This window comes from Halichoerus grypus, chromosome 2 (assembly GCF_964656455.1).
Source record: "Halichoerus grypus chromosome 2, mHalGry1.hap1.1, whole genome shotgun sequence".
NCBI classification, from domain to species: domain Eukaryota; kingdom Metazoa; phylum Chordata; class Mammalia; order Carnivora; family Phocidae; genus Halichoerus; species Halichoerus grypus.
The window spans coordinates 160,294,459-160,310,545 of record NC_135713.1 but is presented as its reverse complement, the minus strand read 5'-3'; the positions used below and the strand labels follow the sequence as shown (position 1 = coordinate 160,310,545).

The window sequence follows — 16,087 nt, the reverse complement described above, 5'->3', positions numbered from 1 at the left end:
CTCTCTCTCTCTGTATCTGTGTGTCTCAAATGAATAAATAAAATCTTAAAAAAAAAAATTTAAAAAAGTGTGTGAGCTTGCCAAAATTCATTTCTGGTCTGGATCCACTTTTCAGCCCCCAGTTTGTGATGTAAGGAATAGACCCTCGATCTGGCGCTCAGAGTCTATTGGGTTCCACCCACCGGTCATTATTCCAGGGCAAAGAAAGAACCTGCAGAGCCTGCGTTCCTCTTCCTCTCGGTCTCCGTACCTTTGCCTACTCGTCTCCCCAGCTCCAGAGCCCTTCCTTCTCTTGTCACTTGGTGAAAACTGCCACTTTTGGTGTCCCAACTGCAAACGCTCTTCCTTACCGGCACGACCTCGAGCTCCCTGCTGAAAACCTTTCCTCCCCACCAGGTTCCTACTGCCTCCCCGTGTCACCGCTGCCTCCTCAGCACTGGTCTTTTAAGGGACGGTGCTCGATAAATATTTACTCTACGAATGGACTACGGGCTCTGGACTGAGACTGAGCCACCAAGTGGAGGGAACACGCCGGAGGCCTGGAAAACCCGAGCTGAAGCCCAGGGACGCCGGAAGCTGTGCGGAGGACCAGCCACCGGAAGTCAGTGGCGGCTTCAGGCCGGCGCTCTAGAATCACGGAGGCCCAGGGTCTCTGTGGTTGGACGCCTCGGATCCGTCTACTTGGGGTGGCGTATTACCAGAGCCGGGCTCCCGGGACCGATCGGGAAAATAAGGGGGTGGTGCATCATTCCTCGGGCGATGGGACTGACAGGAGAACAGGGGCCTGAAGGAGGGGGATTTCATGAGCCAGCCGACAAGGTAACAGATCCACGCACCTGAGCCCTTCCGAACTCCCGGGACCAGCGGCAGTCAAACTTGTGGATGGCGGTGCGCAAGCACGCACGGGGGCGTTGCCTTCCATTCGCGCGGCTCCTGGGACAGCTAGCGCGCATGCGTCAGAAGACTGAGCGGGGCGGAGAGCCTGCAAAGCGCCGAGCGCCCTTTGGGCGGCTCCCGCGGGCGGGCTGGAGAGCGGCGCGCGCGCGCAGGCGCGCGCGGGCGGAGGCGTGGCTTCCTCTGCCGGTGATCTCGGATTGGACGCAGCAAGTCGAAGGGGTGGGAACCTCCGCAGAGACCGCCCAGCGATTGGCCAGAGGCTGGAAGGAGCGTGGTCTGGGGAGGCGGGGCGGGGGAACCGGCGGGGTACAGCGCGACGCTGAGGTGTTGGCGGCGGCCTTGAACAAGTGAGCGAGCGACTCTTGGAGTACCTCTCCACTGGGGACGGGAGCCCGGGGAGGCGGGGAGCGCCGGCGACCTCCGAAGGCCTGGAGGAGGCGTCGGAGTGAGGCACCATTCGGTGAGTGTTGACAGGGAAAAGCGAAGTGCCCCGCCCCTCCCTTTCTTCCTGGACCGCGCCTGGCGGCGCCTCCCCCACCTCCCACCCTGCGTTCCACACTGGACCTGAGCTGTGGGTTCCAGGTCCGGGTGTGGGAAGACTACGACGTGCCAGCCGCTCTCTTTCGCTCCCTCTCCGGCCCCCATCGGCTTAGGGAACTTGGAAATTCCCTGGTCCTGCTCCCCAGCCTCACAGAGGGGAAACTGAGGCCTGGCGGGGGAGGCGGGCCGCTCCTCACCAGCGTCTCCACGCAGACGCCATGGCTGAACCCCTGAAGGAGGAAGAAGGCGAGGACGGCTCTGCGGAGCCCCCCGGGCCGGTGAAGGCGGAACCCACCAACACCGCTGCCTGTGTAGCGGCCAAGAACCTGGCCCTGCTCAAAGCCCGCTCCTTCGACGTGACCTTTGACGTGGGGGACGAGTACGAGATTATCGAGACCATAGGCAACGGGGCCTATGGCGTGGTGTCCTCTGCGCGCCGCCGTCTCACCGGTGAGCCTCCCTGTCGTGCACCGCTTAGGGATGTGGAAGCCGGTCCCGGAGAGTGAGAAACCTGGCCCCTCTCAAGCAGCCAGGAAGGAAAGCTGGGATCTAAAATCTGGTTCAAGGCAACAAATACTGGTTAGGTGCCTTTGGGTGCCAGGCTCTGCGTTGGGCATAGTTCTCTGAAACTGCCATGGTGCTGGTGCTTATTTCCTTAGAAAAATGACAGTTCCAGTTAGACCAGAATGGAGATTCTATCTTTGGTTTCTAAAGGAGAAATGTATTCTGGAGCCAGAGACTGGTGCAAGGAATTGGTGGTGGGATGGGCGAGGTCTGAGATAGAGAGTGCAGGGGGGTAGAATGAGCACAGGCTTTAGAGTCAAGACGGTACCACTAACTAGCTGTGCAGCCCCCAGCAAGTTGCTGAGCCAGGGTTTTGTCATCTCCCAACTTTGAATGGTTAGTATCTGCCTCAGGGTAGGTGTGAAGGGAAAATCTGATAACGTCCGTAAAGTGCTTGGCACGTAGTAGGTCCTTGCTATATGATGGTGGTCATTCAGTGTATGGTAACTGCATTCTAGAAGAGAGATGTTGAAAGGGGCGTTTTGCCAATCTGCAGCTATTCTGAGCTACCTCATGGTATCTGCCTTTTCCCTGCTCCCCAGGCCAGCAGGTGGCCATTAAGAAGATCCCTAACGCTTTTGATGTGGTCACCAACGCCAAGCGGACCCTCAGGGAGCTGAAGATCCTCAAACACTTCAAGCACGACAACATCATCGCCATCAAGGACATCTTGAGGCCCACCGTGCCCTATGGCGAGTTCAAATCTGTGTAAGGAGCAGGGATAGGAAAGGAAGGCAGAGGTGGGACCTGAAGTTTCTGAAGGGCAGCTGAACCTAATGTAAGGCAGGCTGGGAAAATTCCCGTGATTCCAGACCATTGTCCCTTAGGGCTTTGCCAGGGACAACTGGTTGCTTGAGAAGAGGCAGATGCTGCTGTTTTATAGAATCTTGGTACGTAGGATGGCGCATGTAGGACGTTCATACAGTAACCGCACTCTTCTACTCTCATAGCAGATATCCCCGGTCAGTTATAGAGCACTTTCTTACAAAAAATGGGCAAGCCTTCATAGTTTTCCCAGTCTTTCAGGCAGCCATGCCAAACAATGGAGATGGCCCTAAAACTAAATCTGTTGGTCAGCCTTGGTTTAGTCCAGCCTCATCTTTTCTTTGATGGGGAGACTAGATCTAGAGAGAAAAGTGATTTCACTTAAGTTCATGGAAACGGAGAAAATCTAGAATCTTCATACCTGCCGTTGGCCCGTGCAGAATGCAAAGACGAGGCCATTACCTGTCGAGCTGGGAGCGTGTAGTGAGGCTGGCGCGTGGGCAAGGTAGCCATGCCTGTCTTTCTTGTCCCCTCTAGCTATGTGGTCCTGGACCTGATGGAGAGCGACCTGCACCAGATCATCCACTCCTCCCAGCCACTCACTCTGGAGCACGTGCGCTACTTCCTGTACCAGCTGCTCCGGGGCCTCAAGTACATGCACTCGGCTCAGGTCATCCACCGCGACCTCAAGCCCTCCAACCTGTTGGTGAATGAGAATTGTGAGCTCAAGATTGGTGACTTCGGCATGGCCCGTGGCCTGTGCACCTCGCCCGCTGAACACCAGTACTTCATGACTGAGTACGTGGCCACACGCTGGTACCGTGCTCCTGAGCTCATGCTCTCGCTGCACCAGTACACGCAGGCCATCGACCTGTGGTCTGTGGGCTGCATCTTCGGTGAGATGCTGGCCCGGCGCCAACTCTTCCCAGGCAAAAATTATGTACACCAACTGCAGCTGATCATGATGGTGCTGGGCACCCCATCGCCGGCTGTGATCCAGGCTGTGGGGGCTGAGAGGGTGCGGGCCTACATCCAGAGCCTGCCACCCCGTCAGCCTGTGCCCTGGGAGACGGTGTACCCAGGTGCCGACCGCCAGGCCCTGTCCCTGCTGGGGCGCATGTTGCGTTTCGAGCCCAGCGCCCGCATCTCCGCAGCTGCTGCCCTTCGCCACCCCTTCCTGGCCAAGTACCATGACCCTGACGATGAGCCTGACTGTGCCCCGCCTTTTGATTTTGCCTTTGACCGTGAAGCGCTCACCCGGGAGCGCATTAAAGAGGCCATAGTGGCTGAGATTGAGGACTTCCACGCACGACGTGAGGGCATCCGCCAGCAGATCCGCTTCCAGCCTTCCCTGCAGCCTGTGGCCAGTGAGCCTGGCTGCCCTGATGTTGAGATGCCCAGTCCCTGGGCTCCCAGTGGGGACTGTGCCATGGAGTCACCTCCACCAGCTCCACCACCGTGTCCCGGCCCTGCACCTGACACCATTGACCTGACCCTGCAGCCGCCCCTGCCAGCCAGTGAACCAGCTCCTCCCAAGAAGGAGGGTGCCATCTCAGACAACACCAAGGCGGCCCTCAAAGCTGCGCTACTCAAGTCCTTGCGGAGCCGGCTCAGAGGTGCCTTGCGGAGGCAGTGGCCGGCCAGGGAGTGGGGTTGCAGAGGGGTACTCCCAGCTTGGACAGGCCACAGACTCTTACCTTCCCCCTGCCAACTCTCTGCAGATGGCCCCAGCGCTCCTCTGGAAGCTCCTGAGCCTCGGAAGCCGGTGACCGCCCAGGAGCGCCAGCGGGAGCGGGAGGAGAAGCGGCGGAGGCGGCAGGAGCGAGCCAAGGAGCGGGAGAAGCGGCGGCAGGAGCGGGAGCGCAAGGAGCGGGGGGCCGGGACCTCTGGGGGCCCCTCCACTGATCCCCTGGCAGGGTTGGTGCTCAGTGACAATGATCGCAGCCTGCTGGAGCGCTGGACTCGCATGGCCCGGCCCCCAGCCCCCACGCCAGCCCCTGCGCCAGCCCCAACCCCAGCCCCTGCGCCAGCCCACGCCCCGGTCCCAACACCCAGCCCAGCCCAGCCCAGCAGTCCTCCTGCTGGCCCCCCAGCACAACCCGTAGGCTCCACCCCTGGTCCTGCCCCGCAGCCCGCCTGCCCACCCCCTGGCCCCACTCCCCACCCGGCCAGCCCTCCTGGGCCCGTCCCTGGCCCTCCTCCACTCCAGACTGCCACCTCTAGCCTCCTGGCCCCCCAGTCGCTTGTGCCACCCCCCGGGGTGCCTGGCCCCAGTGCTGTTGGTGTTCTGCCTTACTTCCCATCTGGCCCACCCCCTCCGGACCCCGGAGGGGCCCCTCAACCCTCCACCTCAGAATCACCCGATGTGAACCTGGTGACTCAGCAGCTGTCCAAGTCTCAGGTGAGAGGCTGTGAAGACACCTGGATCAGGGCCCTGGGAACATGGGTTTAGGAAGTCCTTGCTGTTTGGCAGGGGCGGGGGGGTGGGAGAGGCTGTGGTGTCTCTTTATTCCGTGAGAACTGAGTGGCAGATGGGCCTTTATCTCTGAACTTGTTCTCTTGCTCTTAGAAGGAGCACAGTGCCAACGAACAGGTCGTTGGGAGACAAGTAAGATGCTTCCTAGGAAGCACGTGGGCTGGAGACGGGCCCTCGACCAGCGCCCAGTGACTGGCCAGGCTGGTGCTGTCACCCGCAGCTCTCCCGCAGAGTCCCTGGGAGCATTGGGACAGACTTGCAGACCTCTCTTTGCTCTTGGTAGTGCCTGGCTTGTAACCTGTCATCATCCGTTGCAGGTGGAGGACCCCCTGCCCCCGGTCTTCTCAGGCACTCCAAAGGGCAGTGGGGCCGGCTATGGTGTTGGCTTTGATCTGGAGGAGTTCCTAAACCAGTCTTTTGACATGGGCGTGGCTGACGGGCCACAGGATGGGTAAGATGCTGGACCACGCTTCTGGAATGGGCCCGTGGGTAGGGTTTCCAGGTGCAGCAGGAGCCTGCCTGTGGGATGGGCAAGGAGCCAGCCTAGGCTCACAGTGCCTCTCCCTTCCACTCTCCCTGCAGCCAGGCCGACTCAGCCTCCCTCTCGGCTTCCCTGCTTGCTGACTGGCTGGAGGGCCACGGCATGAACCCTGCCGACATTGAGTCCCTGCAGCGTGAGATCCAGATGGACTCCCCGATGCTGCTGGCTGACCTGCCGGACCTCCAGGAGCCTTGAGGCCCACAGCCTGTGCCTTGCTGCCAGGGGCGGACGCAGCTACAAGACTCACAGGAACGTTTCCAAGGGCTGGACCCCTGGGCCCAGCCGTGGAAGCTCAGCTTCGATGATTCTGCAGGTTCATCTCAGACACACTCTGCAGCCTTAAGCAGCCACCTGAGCCACCACCAAGCCATGGCAGGATCAGGAAACCTCTACTCCCTGAGCGATCCTTTTCAGTATTGTATTTTTTTTATTATTATTATCGTTATTACATTAATATTGTGACACGATCTTTTTGTCATCCAGATGAGGCCTGTGAAATATAAGGTTCCCTTTAGTGCCTAACTCTAGTTGTGTTTTTGGAGTTGAGGGCAGGGTGTTGTCATAAGGGGAGCAAGGAGGAGCCGGGTCCTCACATTTGGGGGTCAAGCAAACACATTTGCACGCACAACAGCCAAAGCAGTTCGTTTAGATCCTGAGGTTTTATTGAGCTCTTCACTCCCCACCTCCTTCCAGCCCCACAGAGGTTGTCCTCTGTCCCCCCACATGGTCAGACCTCAGCCCTGGGGTGAGTGGGGGGACCGCGTAGCTATGCCTACCTCGGTTGGAGCTGTTTTAGAGTAGCGTGCAGTAGCTGTGTGAAATACGGTTTTGGCATTGAGCTTTGGGGGCCTGGGGCAGGCGGGAGGGGGCAGCGGAGGAGGACCGTGAGGTGGGGCTGGGGGTCCATTGTGCTCACCACTGGGGAATGAGTTGATGGGAGGGAGGCTGAGGACATGGCGGGGGGGTTACTGGCCTGTGGCCTGGCACACGCCATGGGTATTGGTCAGACTATGCCAGCCCAGTCTAGCACGCTAGGGGGGTTCCAGACGGAGGAGTCCACAGCAAGGAAGCTGGCTGAGGTGGATCACGAGCCCACAGCCTCGGAGAGCGGCTCCCGGCTCTCCGCCTTGGGGGGAGGGCAGAGGCAAGGAAGAGTCTCGTGGAGCCCAGTCAGGTCCAGGCCGGACAGCTGCGCCTTTCAGGGGAGGCTGGGAAGGCTGCAGGCCGCATAGCCGTGGGTGAGGGCAACAGAGGCCTGGCTTTGAGGTGGACACGCTGGGTGTGACAGGACCCACTGGGGCTAGAGCCACAAGGCCCCCCTGCGGGAAGCAGGTGCTTAGAGAGCAGCGGGCAGGGGCGGGTGGGGCCGGGGTGCAGAGGGAGCACTCGTGGAGACCCGGAGCGGCCAGGGGCGGCTTGGGGCCTGATGGGGGCCAGCCCCTCAGGCCCGGCGGATTTTCATCTCGGTGCGCTTGAGGGAGTAGTAGAAGCCCTTCCACTGGGCCCAGTTGATGCCATTCGCGTAGGAGAGGTGGGAGCCACCCAGGTAGAAGCCGTTGAGGTTGGCGAAGTGGCAGCTGCGGAACCAGAAGGCTCCCGACGAGAGGGCTGCGCAGTTCTGCACAAAGAGGTCCTGGTCCCGGTCGAAGGTGGAGAACTTCTGGCCGCTGTGGTAGGACAGGGAGTCACCTGGCAAGAGGGAAGGAGGGATGGGGCTGCTGAGGCGGGGAGCTGGGCCCCCAAGCTGGCAGGGATGGGGGTGACAGGCAGGAGTGATGCCATGAGCGATGTCACGTGGCAGCCTGGCGGGATGGGGCGCCCTCCCCGAACTGGCCGTCGGGTAGCTGTGCTTGTGCATGAAGAGAAGCAGCCGCTCCTCACAGGGCTGCCCGGAGTGAGCGGACGCAGCTTCTCCGGGGGCCCAGGCCCGAGCTGGGTGGGAGCCAGCACGGCCCCTCCAGGCCGCGAGGGGGAGGGAGGGGCCTGGAGGGGGCCGGCGGGGGAGGGGGGGCCCAGCGGGCAGTGCCAGCCCTGCCTTCTCCCCCGACGGCCTCTCGTTAGGCCCGCAGCCGGGGATACCTGCCCCGCCGTCCTCGAAGCCTGCCACGTAGAGGGTGTAGCCGTCCTCCTCCGCACTGACCGCGTTGGGCGAGATGGAGAATTCAGCGTACTTGGCCGCGGCCGTGTTGTTCTCAAAGTCCTCCAGGTCCACTCGCAGCTCGTACTTCTGTTTCAGCGTCAGGAGGTGCAGGTTCTGCAGCCCTGGGGGGCAGGGGAGGGGCAGCTGGTCAGCAGAGCCCTGGCTCGGGGCAGCCCCCGGCCCAAGGGCCGCCCCCGGCCCCACCTTACCCAGCCAGTACTCCCCGTCGGCGCGGCCAAAGCCCAGCTTGTAGTCGTTCCAGCCCCGGAAGAAACTCACTGAGCCATTGAATCTCTTCTGGAAGACCTGGAGCAGAGAGGATAGGCCTGGGTGATCAAGAGTCCAGGGGGCGGAAGCCTCACCCAGGCATGGACCCTGTGATGCTGAGGGGGTTTTGTTGAAAGACTGAGCTGGCGCCTAAAACAAGGCCCACGCCGGCCCCAGGCCCCTCAGCGAGCAGCTCCTGGGCGCCAGGGAAAGGTGAGGGGGACGGTGGTTCTAGAGTGCCAGGGTGGGCTGTGTGACCTTGGGCGAATTACTTCACCTCCCTGGGTTTCGGGTCCTCCGGAAAGCATACCTGTCCCCCAGGATTACTGTGAGGGTGCAGGTGCTGACCTGCCTCAGGCACCTAGAGTGCAGCCATGGTCTCAACTCCCAAACTCTGCTGTGGGTGTCGTGAGCCCCGGTTTAGAGATGGAGAAACTGAAGTGCACGGAGGTGGAGCTTGGTCCCACAGCGGGGACCAGAACCGGGCCTCCATTCCCTCCGCCCACTCACCGTCCACTTCCCGCCCTCGGTGCTCATGTCACAGAAGACAGGCACGGGCACGCTGGGGCCTGAGGGGTAGATGAGGTACACGCCGTCCGCCTGGTAGCCCTGGGCGTAGATGTCGTCGCAGTCCAGGGGCTGCTGAAGGCAAGACTTCTCCAGAGCTGGGGGCGGGGGCAGGGACGGTGAGGAGACGGGGACCGAGGCGCGACCGGCCCCTCAGCGCCCTGCCGTTTGCCTCCCTCCCTGGGGTCCCAATAACTTGAGATTTCCTCCAGGGGGGTGCTCCAGCTTCGTTGCCACCTGCCCCGTGGTAGAGAGGAGGCGGGGATGGCATCCTGCAGGGGCTCAGCCCTGAAGCCTGCCTCCCAGAAACGAGGGCTTGGAGGAACCTCTCTTCCCCCAGCCTGTCGGCCAGGCTTACCATCTCCCCGGATCCCGGAGACCTGGGGGGCGCAGGGGGGCGTGGAGAGAAGCAGCAGCAGCGGCAGGGCCAGGAGGGCCTGGGACAGGACAACAGGGTCACCTCACTGCACCGCCCCCCCGCGCCCCCGGCCAGCCCCAGAGCCCCAGACCCCTTGCGTTCGCTGCACTTGTCCCTGGTGCAAACCACCCCCTGCCGGGCACCCCTTCTCTGCCCTCCGGCCCCTCTTTCCATGTCTGAGAAACCCCACTGTCCGGGACAGGCTCGGGGCCCTCATAGTTTGGGAGTTCACAGCCCCCCCTCCGGTAAGGGTCCCCGGTGCCGCGAGTCCCCCAGCCCCAGGCCCGGTACCTTCATGCTGCCAGTTGAGCTCACAGCGGCAGGGTGTCTGCTACCCCAGACGGAGCCCCAGACTGCACCCGCCCAGAGTTATGTGCTGGGCCCTGGCCAGCCGCCCTGGCCCCGCCCCCTGTCGCTGCAGAGCCCCCCTCTCCCCTCCCACGGCACTGAACTGGCATCTGCTTCCACAAGTTAGGGGGGCCGGGGGGAGGTGGGGCCCGGGCCAGGGGACCACCTGCGTCTCATTAGGCCTGTCAGGGGCAGAGCACTGGGGACGTTCACTCCCTGCTGAGTCACACGACTCCCTGGAGCCCCTCTACCACCCGCCCCCTGGACCTGTGGATGCCCTGGCACCCCCAGCCCATCCTCTGCTTCCTCATGCCCCCCTCCCTCCCCCCCACGATGTCTTTATTTTCTCCTCCCCTGGCCTGTGTTTCATCAGCCTTTGGGGGAAGGCTAAGGAGTGGTGGGGAGGGCGTGGGTATGCCTGGGTTCTGGGGAGGGGGAGGCCCATTCTGGGGGAGCAGAAGGCTGGGGAGGCCGCCTCAGAGCTCCTGATGTGGGAGCCTGTCTGGGGCTGGAGGGGGATAGGGGCAGCGGGGGCCAGGCAGGCTCCTGGCAGGGCTGGGACATTTCTGAGGCGTGAGCACAGCCTGCAGGCGTCCAACTGCTGTCTGCCCCAGCTCAAGCCAGGGCCCCTCTCCAGCCCCCCTTGCTCTGGCCCCTCAGGCCCCCTCCTTTCCCCTCCCGCAGAGTTCCCCCGGTGATGTGTCTGGCTCGCATAGCTGCGAGCTGGGGGCCTCTCTCCCTTCTCTTCACCTCACCCCACCCCCCTTCCTTCTCTCAACCTGCCCCTCAGACTCCCCACTAGACCCCTCTTAAGTAGTGTCCCATTTTCTCAGCCCTGAAAGCCCACCTCTTGCCTCCTGCCCCCACCGAGCCAGGGTGCCCTCCTGTCCACCTCCCAACCTGCCCTGAGGCCCGTCTGCTCCTCTCCTCACTTAGCTTCCAGGCCTCCTTAGAACCCTCTCAGGGTGCTCATTGTCCCCAACCCCTTCGTGGACGTCCCTGCTTCTTTTTTCTTCCCCTCCATCCATCCTCTGCACAGGCTGCCAGAACAATCTTTCTAGACGGCTGCTCCGTCAATCACCTGCTTAAAGTCTCTGGTGGCTCTCCGCGGCCTCGGGGCTGAGGCTCAGCTTCTCACCTTGGACTTGAGAGGAATTTTAAGTCTGGCTTAGGCTTGCCGTAGGGACCTTATCCCAGACTGCTTGTGACTCATAAAGTACAATCTAGCCACACCAGATTTCTCGCCGTGGAGCACCCCCCCCCCCGCCCCCGCCTTTGCCTGCTCAGTTGTTCCCCGGGGGGCCCACCTATTGGTCATCTCTGCTTGGCTGTGAGTGCAAATGGGCAGGGTCAGCGTCATTCCTGCACACTTCGCGCACATCCCGGAGCCTGGCACGCGCACTGATTCACAGATCAAATGTCTTTTGAGCACCTACTTTGTGCTGGCTGCGGGGGATCCAGTTTCCGCCCCTGAGGAGTGGCAAACACAGGCATTAGACACTTGGTTGCAAACGTAACATTGTGCCAGCACCTCTGTGGAATGGATGAGCAAATGAAGTATCCAGAGGCACAAAGAAAGAAAGTGGCTCTGGCTCACGTCACCTCTAAGTCAATAAGCCCCTCGCATGAGCCCAGGCGGCTTTCGTGACTTGGTTCTGTAATTGCCGGTAACAGTTGTCTGCCTCCATAGTTGTGGCATGTCCTGGGGATTCTGGAGCCCGGTTGCCAGCGTTCAAATCCAGGCTGTGCCGCCCGCTAGCTGGGGGGCCTCGGACAAGTTCTCTCTCCTCTCCGTGCCTCAGTTTCCCCCTCTGTAAAATGTGGATAGTCACAGTATCTCCTCCAAAGGGCTGGGGTAAGGATGAAGGACTACATAACCTACAGCACACAACTATGCCTACGATCAGTAACTGATAAATACGAGCCATCTCATCATCAGAAACCTCGCGATTGCTCCTTACACGAATGGATTGTCTTCCGTGTGATTTTTATCCTCGTCTGTGGAAGAGATAGTTGCTGGCATCGCGATACCCGATTTCCTGGGGTCCTAAGTGGTGCGGCTGATTGTCCAGCCTCCATCGGTGGGGCCACATGTCTGAATTTTGGCCAAGAAGCTGCAAACGGTAAGTTTTGTAAAGGTGGGGAGCTATTCTGCCTTCTTCCTGCTGGGTTGTCCGGTTGCTGGGCACGATGGCTGGAGCTCCAGCCGCCACCTTGTAGAGTGAGGATGAGGCCCCATCAAGAGATGGTAGAAGGTGGGTGCGCCTGGCTGGCTCAGTTGGTAGAGCATCTGACTCTTGATCTCGGGGTCGTGAGTTCGAGCTGCACATTGGGGGTAGAGATTACTCAAAGAAAAAAGGATAGCGGAGGGTGCTCAGGGAGGATCTGAGTCCCTCAGGACCTCATGGAGTGGGTCCAAGGCCAAGCTCTGGACTGCCCTTCCCTAGGCCTCACTTACGTGGAAGAGAGAGAAACTTTTATCTAGCTTAAGCCTCTGTTGGTTGTCCCCTGTTCCACACAGCTGAATCTAATCCTAATACATCTCTCCTTTCAGCAAATGCCTGCTAATTTTAGCACTGGCTACGAATAGGAAAATAACGAAAAAAAAAATCAGTCATCAAAACAAATAATAAAACATGTAGAATACAACTAATAAACAAATGTAGGAACAGAAGAGAGAATGAAGCAATGAGGGATCAATCAGATTTTGCCTATCAGTTGGTTTTTTTTTTTCTCTAACTACACAGGAACGTATGTAGGTGTGGCAAAGCAAGCAGTCTGTTCGCTGGGTGTTCTCGAGATTTGGTTTAACTCTTCAGGGAAAGAAAGAGGTTTGGTAACACAGCCCAAGAGTCAGGAACACCTCCTTGAAGATGCTGTCTGAAGGAAATACTCTGACATACGGAAAAACTACATGGATTAGTCAGTGGACATATTTATTGGCTGCCCGTGGTGGGAAACTTCCCGTGTTTGGGGTTCCCCCCCTCAACTGGAAGGCAGGTGCTTGCTCTCCCAGGCTTGCTTGCAGGTCTGTTGAAGACACGTGACCTTGGAGTAGCCAATCCAATGCATTACCCTGGGCTTCATTTTTGGGAGATAACCAATATAAGAGGCAGGAGAATGCAGAACTCACTCTTGGGGTGGTGGTGACCCCAGAGGCGTCTGGCTTCTAGGTTCTCTGGCTGGTTGGTGGTGACTTTGCAAGCACAGTGCTGAGTCCTATTGGCTCGGGCTCGGGCTGCAAAACCCTCAGCTTGGATCTGCACTCTGGGCAATTGCTTTTCTCTGCCCGTGATCTGTTTGAAAAAGATCCCCCCTCTCAGGGGTGAAGATGTTTGTATTAGGGCCTTTTCACTGCCAGCAGATGCCAACTCTGACCAATTCTGTTGGGAGGCTTGCAGGGCCTGGGAGTTGTGGAGAACTAGCTTGACTGGGGGGGCGGGCGGGAGCGGAGGCTGCCCCGAGCCTCTGGGAGGCAGGTCCTCCGTGGTGGTCTCGTAGTGGGGACAGTCTGTCAGGGTGATGCTGCTCACTGGACAGGCCATGTCTTTGCTTGAGAGCCAGGTTCCCGGAGGTGGGGAGCACCCGTCCCACTGGCCTTGGCTTGGGTCACTTGCCTGCCCACTTGGCATTTGCCTCTCTACCCCATCTTTCTCTGTCCTGCTCTTGTGGCGATGCGCGTTCCCATGGCCCCTGGCTTCTGGCTGGATTTGGCCGATGGGAGGCACCAGCAGGAAGAGAGAGGGTGGGGTGTCTCTCCCTGGCTCCTATCATTCCCAGGACTGCAGTTTCAGCAATGGCTGTGCCCGCCTCCAATTACAGCTGCTGCCCTAACCCCCTTCACTGACCCCTATACCTCCATTTCCTCCCCTTACCCCTGCAGCCTGGGATGGTAAGCCCCCCTCCCCCATTGCTCTTCCCAGGGTGCTCCAGCATCCCATGCTGGCTTCCTTAATGCCCACACCCAAGTAAGTAGTCCCCTCATTAAATTCCTTACTAACGAGACAAAACAGCCTAGACTGCCTTTGTTTCTTGCCAGGACCCTGATTGCCCCAAGCTCTTACTTTGGTTTCGTCCTAAAAGCCCAGCAGCCTGTGGAATGTCTTAGACAACAGCTGAAGACAAGACCTCCCTGCTGTCTCTGCAGGTGCTGGGCCAGCATCATCTCCCCATTGGAGACACAGAGATACAGAGAGAGAGAGAGAGAGCACGAGCAGGGGGAGAGGCAGAGGGAGAAGCAGCCTCCCCGCTGAGCCAGGAGCCGGATGTGGGGCTCGATCCCAGGACCCTGGGATCATGACCCGAGCTGAAGGCAGATGCTTGACCATCTGAGCCACCCAGGCGCCCCCCATTGACCTTTCCTAACTGCCCCTCTGCTCCTCACCCCGCCTTCAGCTGAGCCAGAAACCGCTGAGGAGGAGAGTTTTCAAAGGGAACTCAAGGAGGGGAGAAGGGGTGGCCCCCAACCCAAGTGAGGGGGCTCCCAGAAGGATGAAGCTGTTTGCTAGGAGAGACACTGGCTGAAACAGGCTGCTGTTGCAGCAGGAGGCGGGGGTGGGGGTGGGGGGTGGGGGCTGTTGGGAAGAGGACGGGGCCCTCGGGGCTACCGGCCGGACCAGGATGTGTCCCTTGAGCACCTACTAGGACACATCCAGCACCCTTTAACCCCTCTATAGGCAGTAGGGAGCAGACACACCTTCAACTCTCCTGGAGCTAGAGAGGGAAAATAGTGACAAGTGAAATGATGACAAGTAGTGACAAAGAAAGGGGGGTGGGGGCAGAGAAGAAGGTCATGGTGAGAAGAGGTGGTGGCTGGCTCGGGGTCCACGATCCAGCATGAGCTTTCGCGGTGGGGGACACGTCTCTCACTCCCCATATTTTCCTTCTTTGTAAAGGGCGAAATGAGGAGGGATTTTGTGTCTGTCCCTACTTTTTTGGGTAGTTTGGGGCAAGTTCAGTGGATGGAGCTCAGCAGGTTGGAGAGGGGGAGGGTATTGAAGTTTGAAGCTGACCCTGAGGCCTTTGGAGTTAGGGTATGTTGAGACTCGATCTTCTGTCTCCTGTTTACCACCTGGGATTTATGTAACTTGGGTACTTGATTTTATTTTAATGTGTGAGAGATGTGCATGCCGCATCCCAGGCAAACAGGCAAAGCATACAGATAAAAGGTTGGTTTTTTTGTTTTTTAAAATAAATGAATGCATGCACAGAGTTGGAAAAAAAGAGCGCTGAAAAGTCCTTTATTGCAAAACAGCAGTCCCCACCCTGGTGTTTCTGGGGGTGGGTCTTTTCCGGTTCATTGTGTGGCCACTTGGGGGCCCTTCCACACTGGAGGCTGTGTCCTCATTCTGAGAATGTGCGGCCCTATTACCCCTTCTTTAACTGCTTTCTTCTTCTCCATTTTCTCTGTTCTCTCTCTCTCTTTTTTTTTTAAGCTTTAAAGATTTTATTTTTAACCAGTCTCTACACGCAACATTATACATATACTTATGACCCCGAGATCAAAAGTCTCATGCTCCACGGACTGAGCCAGTCAGGCACCCCTCTGTGCTCTTTCTGATAATTTTATTAGTTGGATGCTGAATCTCCCAAATCAATCCTTATTTGTTCTTATTTTTTGCCTGACATTTTCCATCTCTGTGTTTTTAATTCTGATTTCTGGAACACACCCTTCAGGTCCAACATTCCTATTGACTAAAAAATTAGCTTTCATGTTATTTTTATTTTCCAGTTCCTTCTTGTTTTAAGGGTTTATTGGGAGGTATAAGTTACATATCATAAAATCTACCCGTTGTAAGTGTACGGTTCAACAATTGTGCCTTTAAAAAAATAGCCTTTATTTTTTATTATTTTTTTAATTTTTATTTTTTCAAAGATTTTATTTATTTATTTATTTATTTATTTATTTATTTATTTATTTGACAGAGCACAAGCAGGGAGAGGGGCAGAGGGAGAGGGAGAAGCAGGCTCCCTGCTCCATCCCAGGGGCCCTGATCATGATGCGGGGCTCGATCCCAGGACCCTGAGATCATGACCCGAGCCGAAGGCTGATGCTTGACTGACGGAGCCACCCAGACGCCCCTAGTCTTTGTTTTTTTAGAGGACTTTTAAGCTCACAGCAAAACTGAGAGGAAGGTACAGAGGTTTCCTATATTCCCCCTCCCCTGCAATCAACATCCCCTAGCAGAGTGGGACATTTATGACAATGGATAGACCTACATTGACACATCATCATCACCAAAAGTCCATAGTTTACATTAGGATTCCCTCTCGGTGTTGTACATTCTTTTTTTTTTTTTTAAGATTTATTTATTTATTTGAGAGAGAGAGACTGCACATCAGTGGAGGGAGGGGCACAGGGAGAGGGAGAGAGAATATCCTCAAGCAGACTCCCTGCCCAGCATGGAGCCCGACCGACACCAGGCTTGATCCCAGGACCCCGAGATCATGACCCCAGCCAAAACCAAGATTCGGCTGCCCAACCGACTGAGCCACCCAGGCGCCCTGTCGGTGTTGTACATTCTGTGGGTTTGGATGGATGTATAACGGCATCCCCCCATTAAA

General features: G+C 58.2%; 2 protein-coding genes across 2 annotated transcripts; one reads left to right on the top strand and one right to left on the bottom strand.

Moving 5' to 3' along the window:
* Positions 1–1,170: 1,170 nt before the first annotated feature.
* MAPK7 (mitogen-activated protein kinase 7) lies at positions 1,171–6,305 on the top strand. The gene is made up of 7 exons (XM_036073476.2): positions 1,171–1,357; positions 1,651–1,887; positions 2,544–2,709; positions 3,304–4,382; positions 4,488–5,167; positions 5,560–5,693; positions 5,825–6,305. Exons 2-7 carry the CDS (start codon positions 1,656–1,658, stop codon positions 5,976–5,978), a joined length of 2,445 nt encoding a protein of 814 aa, XP_035929369.1. The 5' UTR covers positions 1,171–1,357; positions 1,651–1,655; the 3' UTR covers positions 5,979–6,305.
* A 118-nt stretch (positions 6,306–6,423) lies between these two features.
* On the bottom strand, positions 6,424–9,523 carry MFAP4 (microfibril associated protein 4). The gene is made up of 6 exons (XM_036073481.2): positions 9,467–9,523; positions 9,116–9,194; positions 8,701–8,855; positions 8,133–8,229; positions 7,863–8,045; positions 6,424–7,472 (listed from the first exon to the last, which is right to left on the bottom strand). The coding sequence occupies exons 1-6, from the start codon at positions 9,470–9,472 to the stop codon at positions 7,225–7,227; spliced, it is 768 nt and encodes a 255-aa protein (XP_035929374.1). The 5' UTR covers positions 9,473–9,523; the 3' UTR covers positions 6,424–7,224.
* Between the last annotated feature and the right edge of the window lie 6,564 nt (positions 9,524–16,087).